Source organism: Conger conger, chromosome 10, assembly GCF_963514075.1.
Source record: "Conger conger chromosome 10, fConCon1.1, whole genome shotgun sequence".
Classification (NCBI taxonomy): Eukaryota; Metazoa; Chordata; class Actinopteri; order Anguilliformes; family Congridae; genus Conger; species Conger conger.
This window is the reverse complement of record NC_083769.1, coordinates 50533677-50546934: the sequence shown is the minus strand read 5'-3', so window position 1 is coordinate 50546934 and position 13258 is coordinate 50533677. Positions and strand designations below refer to the sequence as shown.

The 13258-nt window shown below is 47.8% G+C and overlaps 1 protein-coding gene across 1 annotated transcript in view; it reads left to right on the top strand.

Moving 5' to 3' along the window:
- Positions 1 to 13258, top strand: part of LOC133138265 (collagen alpha-1(II) chain) — a 33103-nt gene that overhangs the window by 18056 nt on the left and 1789 nt on the right. The window contains exons 27-52 of the mRNA XM_061256869.1: positions 644 to 742; positions 1069 to 1122; positions 1893 to 1946; positions 2844 to 2897; positions 3127 to 3180; positions 3509 to 3553; positions 3663 to 3761; positions 3885 to 3992; positions 4126 to 4179; positions 4899 to 4952; positions 5140 to 5193; positions 6284 to 6337; positions 6477 to 6584; positions 6813 to 6866; positions 7134 to 7187; positions 7495 to 7656; positions 8268 to 8375; positions 8707 to 8814; positions 9530 to 9583; positions 9824 to 9931; positions 10535 to 10588; positions 11140 to 11247; positions 11729 to 11782; positions 11911 to 12018; positions 12287 to 12575; positions 13128 to 13258. The exon at positions 13128 to 13258 is cut by the window's right edge and continues 57 nt beyond it. Coding sequence (XP_061112853.1) covers positions 644 to 742; positions 1069 to 1122; positions 1893 to 1946; positions 2844 to 2897; positions 3127 to 3180; positions 3509 to 3553; positions 3663 to 3761; positions 3885 to 3992; positions 4126 to 4179; positions 4899 to 4952; positions 5140 to 5193; positions 6284 to 6337; positions 6477 to 6584; positions 6813 to 6866; positions 7134 to 7187; positions 7495 to 7656; positions 8268 to 8375; positions 8707 to 8814; positions 9530 to 9583; positions 9824 to 9931; positions 10535 to 10588; positions 11140 to 11247; positions 11729 to 11782; positions 11911 to 12018; positions 12287 to 12575; positions 13128 to 13258 — 2283 coding nt within the window. The remainder of the gene's footprint in view (positions 1 to 643; positions 743 to 1068; positions 1123 to 1892; positions 1947 to 2843; positions 2898 to 3126; positions 3181 to 3508; positions 3554 to 3662; positions 3762 to 3884; positions 3993 to 4125; positions 4180 to 4898; positions 4953 to 5139; positions 5194 to 6283; positions 6338 to 6476; positions 6585 to 6812; positions 6867 to 7133; positions 7188 to 7494; positions 7657 to 8267; positions 8376 to 8706; positions 8815 to 9529; positions 9584 to 9823; positions 9932 to 10534; positions 10589 to 11139; positions 11248 to 11728; positions 11783 to 11910; positions 12019 to 12286; positions 12576 to 13127) is intronic.

The window sequence follows — 13258 nt, the reverse complement described above, 5'->3', positions numbered from 1 at the left end:
CCATTTATCCACCATTTAGCCTATTCTCGTAGAAAAAATAAAACAATGTCCTGACAAGACCCCCAACTTACCAGTGAATGAAAAGCTCTCAGCATGCTATTGTTATTCTTGCTCACGGCAACAAGCCGAATGGCCGGTCGCTAACTCGCTAGCGAAAACTCCAGACGCACTCGCGAACAATGCTGAAGTTAACGCCGCAAAATCTTATATTACTGAAAATGAAACCGGTCCCGGTTCTTATCTATATAAGCCTATAACAGTATTAAGATACTTGCAACAGAACATTGTGATTATTATTTTGCTTATTATCCGACAACAGAGGAGACCCAAGCCCTGTGATTCTCTACTGGACATCAACATCCAACCTTCGCGTTTTTAGAGGAGCAATTGCATGCACCTGTCGTGGTCAACCTCGCTCTACTTTCAATACATTATAGCTGCCATTAGAGGGCAGAAGACCGAGTACATAACATTACAGGCATTTGGTAGAGCGACGTTTTAGCCTGGTTATATTTATTGAGATATAGACGAAACATTATATTGCTGCCAAAACCATTCCGTTGTACTCTGAAGTCTGTAAAGGACAGGATGTGTCAGGGGAGATGCGGTTGTGTGGAACGGCTCTCTCTGCTGCCCCCTGTAGGGCGCTGCTGGCGAGGACGGCAGGCCTGGACCTCCTGGTCCCCAGGGAGCCCGCGGCCAGCCTGGAGTCATGGGATTCCCAGGCCCGAAGGGAGCTAATGTGAGTGTGTGTGTGTGTGTGTCTGTGTGTGTGTGAGTGTGTGTGTGTGTGTGTGTGAGTGTGTGTGTGTGTGCGAGTGTGTGTGAGTGTGTGTGTGTGTGTGTGTGTGTGTGTGTTTATGTGTGCAATATATTTACATGGAATATTTAAAATAAAGATTAATACAATGACTATGATCATTTCCACCTTCATGTTTTGTACCTTAATGCATTCAACATGTAATTGTTTAAACTGACTGCAGTTCCTCACTGATGGCACTGCACTGTGTGTGTGTGTTTCTCTGTGTTTCTTTGTGTGTGTGTGTGTGTGTGTGCGTGTGTGAACAGGGAGAGGCTGGTAAGGCTGGAGAGAAGGGACTTGTGGGAGCACCAGGCCTGAGGGTAAGTCACATTTCTTTCATATTTATCTTCCTAAATATGTATTTTGACCAAAATATAATTTTTACACCAAAAAGCCTTGAAATCTACCTCCTGCCCAAGGTGTACCTGAGTGTGCGTGTGTGTTTGTGTCCCTGAATGCTCTCACTGAGCTCCAGAAGTGGAGCAGTCAGCCCCGCTGAACATTTCATCCTGTCTCTGACGAGACTGAGTGCACACTGTCCCTGGAGAAAAACACTGATGAGCTCAATTAAAATGAGTCTTCTTAAAAGATCAATGTCCTATATGTTTAATATTTTCTAATATATGTTTGACCACTTCTGAGATTAATGCTCAATTTGGAGTCATTAGGCTGACGCGTTTGTGTCTGTGAAACGGAAAATGTCCCCAGAAACAAACACCCACTCTGAAGCCTCATCATGTGGCTCAGAGGAAATGTTTGGCTTACAGAGCTACAGAGCTGCTACACTCACACACAGGCTGGGTTCTGGATTGCTTGCTTCTGACCCAATTATCTCTTAGTGTGGTTCAGACCTGACCCACTCTCAGTGTGGTTCTGACCCAATCCACCCTCAGTGTGGTTCTGACCCAATCCACTCTCAGTGTGGTTCTGATCCAATCCACTCTCAGTGTGGTTCTGACCAGGTTCTCTCTCCGAGTGGTTCTGACCTGATCCATTCTCCGTGCGGTTCTGACCCAGTCCACTCTCAGTGTGGTTCTGACCCAGTCCACTCTCAGTGTGGCTCTGACCCGATCATTTTCTCCCCCTACAGGGTCTGTCTGGTAAGGACGGAGAAACTGGAGCAGCTGGACCTCCTGGCCCTGCTGTGAGTAATGATATTACACCACTGATAAATATCATGAGATCATGAGAATTAAACACTGATAAAGATCATAAGATCATGAGAATTAAACACTGATAAAGATCATAAGATCATGAGAATTAAACACTGATAAAGATCATAAGATCATGAGAATCAAACACTGATAAAGATCATAAGATCATGAGAATTAAACACTGATAAAGATCATAAGATCATGAGAATTAAACACTGATAAAGATCATAAGATCATGAGAATTAAACACTGATAAAGATCATAAGATCATGAGAATTAAACACTGATAAAGATCATAAGATCATGAGAATCAAACACTGATAAAGATCATAAGATCATGAGAATTAAACACTGATAAAGATCATGAGAATAAAGGTGTGCTGATGTCTTTATGGCAGATATTTTACACTGAAGTTGGAAAGAGCTGAGATAAGTGTTCATTGATGAAAGTGGTGTATTAAAATGTATCTTTCCATCAACTCTATAAGTTTTAAAGTATTGGAGCATAGAGTAAAGCATGTGTTGTAACTTCTAAACCCATAAATCTAAGGATATGTATTTACAGGTCCCTTTTTGTTATATGTACATTATTAATATTTAATTTAAAAAAAATATATACAAATATCACTGATAAAATAAGAATGACATACAAACTGCTGGTGTTTCGCGTCTTTTTGGAAAATCTTTTTTACAGCCATGCATGAAACTCTCTGTGGAAGTACACACTTTTCTCCACCAGAGAGCGATGTAGACACAGATTGAATGAGTGATGAGTCACTGTGTGATGTCGTTGTGTGATGTCACTGTGTGATGTCATTGTGTGATGTCACTGTGTGATGTCATTGTGTGATGTCGTTGTGTGATGTCGTTGTGTGGTCTCTCTGCAGGGACCTGCTGGAGAGAGAGGAGAGCAGGGTCAGCCCGGCCCATCTGGATTCCAGGTGAGCACCTTTACCTGGCTCAGTTTACCTGTCTCTCTAATCCAAACCCAGACCACGCAGAGGCACTGACCAATCACAACTCACACGCTCATTACCTGAACATAACTTATGTGGAACCACCAACAGACAATGCATTTACAAAAAATGTCTAAAACTTGATATAGTTTGTCATCAATTAATTATTTCTGTTCCCATAATGTTGTAACATGTTTCCCCCCTTCTTATACAGGGTCTACCTGGACCCCCAGGCTCCCCAGGAGAAGGAGGAAAGCCTGGTGACCAGGTATGTGCTGCACCTGTCACATGAGGGTGGGGTCTGATTGATGGATTAAGATTCTGCCCTGTACTCCCTGGATTCAACTCTATATGGTCAATTGATTGATTGGTTGAGGGATTGATTGATGTGTGAATTGTGACCAAGCAGGTCAATTGATTGATTGCTTTACTGACTGATGTATTTATTAATGGATGACTGATTGATCGTCTGAGGATGGATTGATTACTGATTGATTGATGGGTTGGTGATTGATGACCGATTGATTGATGGGCTGAAGATTGATTGACAGACTGATGATTGATTGATGGGTTGATTGATGTCTCTCTCTCTGCAGGGAGTCCCAGGAGAAGGTGGTGCTGCTGGTGCTGTTGGACCCAGAGTGAGTGACTCTCACATCTCACTCTTTAGGATGTGTCATCATCACAGACTCTGCACTGCAAAAAACAAAATGAAGTCCATCTCAACAAGTATTCTTCCTCCTCTGTCAGGGCGAGCGCGGTTTCCCAGGAGAGAGAGGTGGTGCAGGGGCTCAAGGTCTCCAGGGGCCACGTGGCCTTCCTGGGACTCCAGGAACCGACGGGCCCAAGGTAAGTCTCTCCGTCTGCCTGTCTGACAGTATCCTTTAGGAACAAGGTACCTCCACAGTTACTTTATTTCTGAGAGTGTAGGCTGGTGCCTGTCTGAGCTGATGTCGTTCTGCATGTTTTTAGGGTGCCATCGGGCCAGGGGGCAGTCCTGGAGCTCAGGGACCTCCCGGTCTGCAGGGCATGCCTGGGGAGAGGGGAGCCTCTGGGATCTCAGGGCCCAAGGGCGACAGAGTGAGTCACACCCCAAAACCCACACCCCTAAACCCACACCCCAAAACCCACACCCCTAAACTCACACCCTGATACACACACCTGTGGGCCGTGGCATGGCTCCTCATTTCTCTCCCCTCTCTCTCCTCTACAGGGTGACAACGGCGAGAAAGGACCTGAGGGAGCTCCGGGCAAGGACGGCGGAAGAGTGCGTAACGATACGATAACAATCACACCGGTCACACGTGATAAAACGATAACAATCACACCGGTCACACGTGATAAAACGATAACAATCACACCGGTCACACGTGATAAAACGATAACAATCACACCGGTCACACGTGATAAAACGATAACAATCACACCGGTCATTCATAGGCACTGAATCAATACAATAGCAATCACACCAGAGATCTATAGGCACCGTATCAATACGATAGCAATCACACCAGTCATCTATAGGCATCATATAGATACGATAACAATCACAACAGTCACCTATAGGCACTGAATCAATACGATAACAATCACACCAGAGATCTATAGGCACCGTATCAATACGATAGCAATCACACCAGTCATCTATAGGCATCTTATAGATACGATAACAATCACACCAGTCACCTATAGGCACTGAATCAATACAATAGCAATCACACCAAATATCTATAGGCACCGTATCAATATGATAGCAATCACACCAGTCATCTATAGGCATCATATAGCTACGATAACAATCACACCAGTCACCTATAGATCTGTACACATCCCAGCCCCAATCACAGCACTATATGGGGCTTTATGTTTTGAACCATCAGTCCATATGAATCGACCCAAACAGTCAGAGGAGTGCAGTCTGCAACTCTGCGTAACACTTTAGTCACATTTAATGTATTACACTAATGTATTCTCTCTCTCTCTCAGGGTTTGACTGGTCCCATTGGTCCACCAGGTCCAGGGGGGCCAAATGGTCAGAAGGTGAGAATTGTTTCATTATTTGGTTTCATCAAACATTTTGAATGAATTTAAAATGAATGTTATTCAATAATTTTCTGATTCCCGGACAGCGTTCCTTAGTGACTGAGGAAGAATCCAACAATATATTCTCCTCTCTCCCTCTCTCCCTCTCTCTCTCTCTCTCTCTCTCTCTCTCTCTCTCTCTCAGGGAGAGTCTGGAGCTGCAGGTCCTTCTGGTGCTGCTGGTGCACGTGGAGCTCCTGTAAGTCTGTCTAGCATCGCTGACAAAGCATTACAGAGCATTACACTGCATTACATAGCATTACACTGCATTACACAACATTACACTGCATTACATAGTATTACATAGCATTACACTGCATTACATAGCATTACACAGCATTACACAGCATTACACTGCATTACAGAGCATTACACTGCATTACATAGCATTACACTGCATTACACAACATTACACTGCATTACATAGTATTACATAGCATTACACTGCATTACATAGCATTACACAGCATTACACTGCATTACACAGCATTACACTGCATTACACTGCATTACATAGCATTACACTGCATTACACAGCATTACATAGCATTACACTGCATTACATAGCATTGCACTGCATTACACAGCATTGCACTGCATTACATAGCATTACACTGTATTACACAGCATTACATAGCATTACACTGCATTACACAGCATTACACTGCATTACACAGCATTATACTGCATTACATAGCATTACACTGCATTACACAGCATTACATAGCATTACACTGCATTACACAGCATTACATAGCATTGCACTGCATTACACAGCATTGCACTGCATTACATAGCATTACACTGTATTACACAGCATTACATAGCATTACACTGTATTACACAGCATTACATAGCATTACACTGCATTACACAGCATTATACTGCATTACATAGCATTACACTGCATTACATAGCATTACATTACATTACATAGCATGAATTACATAACATGACATTACATAGCATTAATTACATAACATGACATTACATAGTATTAATTATATTACATCACATTACATAGTATTAATTAAATTACATTACATAACATCAATTACATTACATAACATAGCATTAATTACTTTGCATTACATAGCATTACATGGCATGAATTACATTACATAGCATTACATAGTATTAATGACATGAAATGATTTAGATATACACAAATAAGATCACAATCGATGCTTTACCAGCCTTTTTGAAGTATAAAAAGTTACATTGACTCCCGCACTGATAGAGATGTGCGCCTGATGCCCCCCCTCTCCCCCCCCCCCCCTCCTTCTCAGGGTGATCGCGGAGAGAACGGACCCCCCGGCCCTGCTGGGTTCGCCGGCCCCCCTGTAAGTACCAGCGTCCCAAACTAATCTCGCCAAAAAACAGACGCCTCTAGGCGCTGCCAGTCCACAGGAAATAAGGTGGATGTGGATATGACAGTGGAGTGGGCTTCAACTTTTCCTCTTCTCTCCCTCGCCCCCACAGGGTGCTGACGGCCAGCCTGGAGCCAAGGGGGAGCTGGGAGAGGGCGGACAGAAAGGTGACGCTGGTGCCCCTGGCCCCCAGGGACCCTCTGGGGCCCCCGGACCACAGGTGAGTCCCCCTAAAGAAAGGGCCACATTACATTTTAAACTGAACCAAATCTATATATACAGGATGTGTGTACCTTTAGTTGTGTTGTGTAATGTTACTGATTTCCTGCGAGCATCGATTCATTACATTGATTCAGGTGTGATCCTATTTCAGTGTGAATCCAGGTGTGATACTATTTCAGTGTGATGTTGAAGGTGGGGGTTCAGTTCTGACCTCTCTCTCTCTTAGGGACCCACCGGAGTTTTTGGACCCAAAGGCGCACGTGGTGCTCAAGGCGCTCCCGTAAGCTATCATCCCTCCCTCCATCGCTCCCTCCCTCCCTCCCCCCCACCCTGTATCCATTCTGTCTCTTTCCCCACCCACTGCCTTTAACACTGTTAACAGATCTGACCAATGGAAAGCCCTGATAGGGCCATAGATCATGGTATCTGATGTGCAAAGAGCAGCAGGATTTGGTCTGATGACCTCATACCTGCTCTGATGACCTCATACCTGCTCTGATGACCTCATACCTGCTCTGATGACCTCATACCTGTCCCCTCTCCTCAGGGTGCCACTGGGTTCCCAGGTGCTGCAGGACGAGTCGGACCTCCTGGCCCCAACGTGAGTCTCACATTCAAACACAAACACAAAGTAAATGACATGGCCATAGATTGGCCTGAGAAACACAAAGCTGAGTATTACCAAGCACAAACACCGTAATGATAATGAACTCTCTCAGACTCAATGAATCGAGCAGTTTCAGTCACAAACGGGGCTGTATTACTCCCTCTGCGTCATATCTACATGACTTTCACCCTGTGAGTCACACAGAACACTAGAATAATGTTATTCATCCAGGTAAATCACCTCCACAGTGTGCGTTAATGCATACCCCTCCACTCCCCCCTCTCGTCACTCTGTCTCCCAGGGTAACCCAGGTGCAGCGGGCCCTGCTGGTCCTGCAGGTAAAGACGGCCCTAAAGGTGTGCGTGGAGACTCTGGTCCAACTGGTCGCCAGGGAGACTCTGGACTGCGAGGGCCTTCTGGAGCCCCAGGGGAGAAGGGAGAGGCCGGCGAGGATGGTCCCCCTGTGAGTGAACCAGAACCAGGCTTGTTATCGCCCTTTCTCCCTGTAGAGCTGAACCAGAACCAGGCTCATTATCCCCCTTTCCCACTGTAGAGCTGAACCAGGCTGGCTCATTATAGCCCTTTCCCACTGTAGGGCTGAACCAGGCTGGCTCATTATAGCCCTTTCCCCCTGTAGAGCTGAACCAGGCTGGCTCATTATAGCCCTTTCCCCCTGTAGAGCTGAACCAGGCTGGCTCATTATAGCCCTTTCCCCTGTAGAGCTGGACCAGGCTGGCTCATTATAGCCCTTTCCCACTGTAGAGCTGAACCAGGCTGGCTCATTATAGCCCTTTCCCACTGTAGAGCTAAACCAGGCTGGCTCATTATAGCCCTTTCCCCCTGTAGAGCCGGACCAGGCTGGCTCATTATAGCCCTTTCCCACTGTAGAGCTAAACCAGGCTGGCTCATTATAGCCCTTTCCCCCTGTAGAGCTGAACCAGGCTGGCTCATTATAGCCCTTTCCCACTGTAGAGCTGAACCAGGCTGGCTCATTACAGCCCTTTCCCCCTGTAGAGCCGGACCAGGCTGGTAAGTGCAGTTGTCTGAAGACTGACTCTCTGCTCCTGCTCTCAGGGTGCGGACGGGCCCTCTGGGCCTCAAGGATTGGCTGGGATGCGTGGTATCGTGGGTCTGCCAGGACAGCGTGGGGAGAGGGGCTTCCCTGGCCTTCCAGGACCTTCTGTGAGTACCTCACACACACACACACTCTCTCACACTCTCTCACTCTCTCACACTCTCTCACTCTCTCTCACACTCACACGCACACAAATGAAATTATGCATTGTGTTTACATAATGTTTATAACACACTCATTTCCAATGCTTGTCCCCTGGTGGGCCATGGAAATGTATGAAATGTACAATCCTGTACAATCCTATCTCTAATAAAGAAATGACACCATTTTGCCTGATGTGCCGAACTGCCGGCACTCATACAGTTAATAATGGAAGGAAGGAAGGCTTTGGTGCTGCCCCCCAGTGGTCACTCTGCTAATCGCACTCTCTCTCCTCAGGGTGAACCAGGCAAACAAGGAGCTTCTGGCTCAGCTGGTGACCGCGGCCCCCCAGGCCCTGTGGGACCCCCCGGTCTGACTGGACCTTCCGGGGAACCTGGCAGAGAGGTAAGCGGGGAAGGTGGTACCTGTCCAGGTAACTCACCTGGGGGGGGGGCTCTGGAGGCTACAGGGTTCACAGCCTTTTCAAGACACAGTGACCTCTCTGAGCCTCTCTGACCTCTCTGGGCTCCTGGTCACAGTGACCTCTCTGGGCTCCTGGTCACAGTGACCTCTCTGAGCTCCTGGTCACAGTGACCTCTCTGAGCCTCTCTGACCTCTCTGAGCTCCTGGTCACAGTGACCTCTCTGAGCCTCTCTGACCTCTCTGAGCTCCTGGACACAGTGACCTCTCTGAGCTCCTGGACACAGTGACCTCTCTGAGCTCCTGGACACAGTGACCTCTCTGAGTCTCTCTGAGCCTCTCTGAGCTCCTGGAGACAGTGACCTCTCTGAGCTCCTGGACACAGTGACCTCTCTGAGCTCCTGGTCACAGTGACCTCTCTGAGCTCCTGGTCACAGTGACCTCTCTGAGCCTCTCTGACCTCTCTGAGCTCCGGGTCGAGCTGACCATACCTCGCCGGACACCGCTGAACTAACGCTGAGTTCACTGAGTTTAGCTGAAACAAAGTAAAAACCCTCCAGTATTGCTCATTGTCTTTTTACATAGGATCTGTTTGGTCATATTCAGTTTTATTCTCTGTGAGACACATAGAGAAAGGTAGCAACGCTAAGTGACCATGGAAACACTGCCTCTGCCCTCCTAACCGTGTGTGACATCGCAGGGTACCGCTGGATCTGACGGACCCCCCGGGAGAGATGGAGCGACTGGAATCAAGGTGAGAATCTCACAGGGAAATCTGTGACTGTAAAATCAGCCAAGACTGTGCTTTAAAGTCATATACACACGTGTGGCGTTAGGTGCATAGATCAATAATATCTTCTTATAGCAAAACATTTGCTTCAATCATGAACCAAAGTTCCCCCTGTTCATTTCTATGACAGTTGAGTTGAGTTGTTTCACTGAGCGATGTTTCTGATTGGCCCTTGCTGACTGGATTGTGTGTCGTCCCCTACAGGGTGACCGTGGCAACACAGGTCCCGCCGGGGCTCCTGGAGCTCCCGGGGCCCCTGGGAGCCCAGGACCCGTCGGCCCCACCGGCAAGCAGGGAGACCGAGGAGAGGCAGTAAGTACTACATCACAGTTATTGCTTTCATCCAAAGTGCCTTGCGGTTGATTAGACTAAGCAGGGGCCAATACTCCCTGGAGGGCCTTGCTCAAGAGCCCATAGCTGCATGGATCTTATTGTGGTTACACTGGGGCTTGAACCACCAACCCTCTGGGTCCCAGTCAATCAAGGGTACAGGCTGCCCCCTAATCGGACCCACCCATTGGAGCCTTTTAGCCAATCAAATGATAACAACCTTATTCTCTGAGAGAGGGTCCATGTCTAGATCAGTGTACTTGCCTATATTGAGTACACATATAAGCTGCATCCAGTACTAATAGCATACTTCATGCTGGGCAACTGTGCTTATTTCTTACATGACCTTGGTGCTTGTTGCAGAACCTTTTCTGATTTTTGCTCAAAATTATTTATTTTACTCTGGCACCCAATGATGCATACTCTGGTTCAGGAGATATTGTAAAATATTTAAATGTGAATATTGTAATCTCTTTATTTAGCGATAATATTTAAGCTAAATTTGCCATCCCTGTAATTAAACTGTTTCACTGATATTATGCAAGACATATTGACGTGTATCTCTCTCTCTCTCTTTTTCTCCAGGGCGCTCAAGGACCTGCAGGGCCTTCAGGTCCAGCAGGAGCCAGAGGAATGGCTGTAAGTGTCTGTTACACACACACAATGTCCCCACTAGTATCACAAATACACACACACAATGTCCCAACTAGTACCATACACACACAATGTCCCCACTAGTATCACAAATACACACACACAATGTCCCCACTAGTATCACAAATACACACACACAATGTCCCCACTAGTATCACAAATACACACACACAATGTCCCCACTAGTACCATACACACACAATGTCCCCACTAGTATCACAAATACACACACACAATGTCCCCACTAGTACCATACACACACACAATGTCCCCACTAGTACCATACACACACACACACAATGTCCCCACTAGTACCATACACACACACACAATGTCCCCACTAGTACCATATACACACACCATCCCCACTTTACACACTGTGTATGTGTGTGTATGGTTCACACCACTTTGCACACTAGTACCACACAAAGCTCCTCACTCTGCACACTGAGATGGGCAAGAAAAAGACCAGCGTGTATCGACACTAGGTCTTCATCAGGATCCTTACTGATTGATTCCTCGTCCTCTTCCTCCAGGGACCCCAAGGCCCACGCGGAGATAAGGGTGAGGCAGGCGAGACGGGCGAGAGAGGACAGAAGGGCCACCGTGGTTTCACCGGCCTGCAGGGTCTGCCTGGACCTCCCGTAAGTGCGCCCTCTATGACCACTTCCTGCCGGAACAGGAAATGGCTTTCCGCAACATCCAGAGCATCAGCTCTGTTAAATTAAAAAAGGATCTGGTCGCATGATGTGTCTGATGCCCTGGAAGATCCTCTGACCGGATGTAAAAGCTCCATCTGCTAACTCAGTCATGTCATAGCATTGTACCGCTACACTCTCAGAGATAACGTGACAGTGGAGGTACATTTTAGTTCATCAGGGATCCAATTTCCCAAATGTACCCTGAAAGTACTGTAATGTTCTATTTGGGTACAAAAGAGTATGTTTTCTCACAAAAAAATGGTAAATTAATTATATATCACTGGCTATATAATTACCCAGCGACAAGCATCTCTACATTTTCTGGCACTTTTCGTACCTTTATTTCTGAGAGTGAACCATGTTCAATCGGAATAGTAATAGAAGAATACTCTCAACACCTTCTTTTGAATCCCCCCCTCCACAGGGTTCCCCAGGTGACCAGGGTGCTGCTGGACCTGCTGGCCCAAGTGGAGCCAAGGTCAGTCCAAGGTCACGGGATGGAGCATGATCCCACCCGGTCCTTGCTTCATGTTTCTCAGTTTATATATCAGTCGTGAAGACAAGCCTGTGTGATCCTGAGTGTAACCCCCCCCTCCCTGTCTCCAGGGCCCCCCTGGCCCAGTTGGCCCCGGTGGTAAGGATGGTTCTAATGGGATCCCCGGGCCCCTCGGACCTCCTGGACCCCGCGGCCGCTCTGGAGAAACCGGACCTTCTGTGAGTCGCCCACTGAGACCAGACCTCTGAGATCTGTCCCCGTCACACACACAGACACACACACACACACACTCACTACTAGAGTCTCAGGAAAGACCCAATAAATTACGTTAACATGCCCAGAAACCTCTCAGCAGAGAGGGTAAAAATTTGGCAAGTAAAGTAAATGTGTAAATGTGCATCTCCCTACACCCCTGTTCTTTCCACCTGCGGTCGAAGCGCACCTGTGTTCACGCCGTGTTCTCTGCCCCCCCCCCGCCCCCCCCAGGGTCCTCCCGGAAACCCCGGCCCCCCAGGCCCGCCCGGCCCCCCAGGACCCGGCATCGACATGTCGGCCTTCGCAGGCCTGTCCCAGCCGGAGAAGGGCCCGGACCCCATGCGCTACATGAGGGCCGACCAGGCCGCCGGGGGCCTCCGGCAGCACGACGCCGAGGTGGACGCCACACTCAAGTCCCTCAACAACCAGATCGAGAACATCCGCAGCCCCGAGGGGTCCCGCAAGAACCCCGCCCGCACCTGCAGGGACCTCAAACTCTGCCACCCGGACTGGAAGAGCGGTGAGGGGCGCCACGCTGCACCGGAGAGACGCCGCGAACCGTGTCGTTACCTCACACAATGATCAGGCCCTTCAGCCCAGCAGCGCCCGCCTTATCCTCCCACTGAAGTGTGCCTCCTGTTTAGTTAGCCTAAAAGCAAGATAGTATCTAGCACCGTATCAAGCCTGGTTTTGAAAACCACCAGTGTTTCTGCCTCCATTACAGGTCCTGGCAAGCTTCCATTACAGGTCCTGGCTAGCCTCCATTACAGGTCCTGGCTAGCCTCCATTACAGGTCCTGGCTAGCCTCCATTACAGGTCCTGGTTTCCACACAGTGGTCCCCCTCTCAATGGTGTGGCCTCATGCTGGTGGAGCTCGGTGTCGAACCCACAGGCTGTAGCTCTGACTCAGTCTCAGCGCTATTTACTTTTACAAGACCTCCACTTTGCTGTTCATTAATGCTACATGTGGAATAGATTATTACAGGCTATATAAATATATTGAATTATCTAACATTAGGGAAAAAAGCACCCTGTAGTACCTGAAATACTCTTGTTCTCTCTTGTGGTTCAGGCGAGTACTGGATCGACCCGAACCAGGGCTGCACGATCGACGCCATCAAGGTCTTCTGCAACATGGAGACGGGCGAGACCTGCGTCCACCCCATGCCCACCAGCATCCCGCGCAAGAACTGGTGGTCCAGC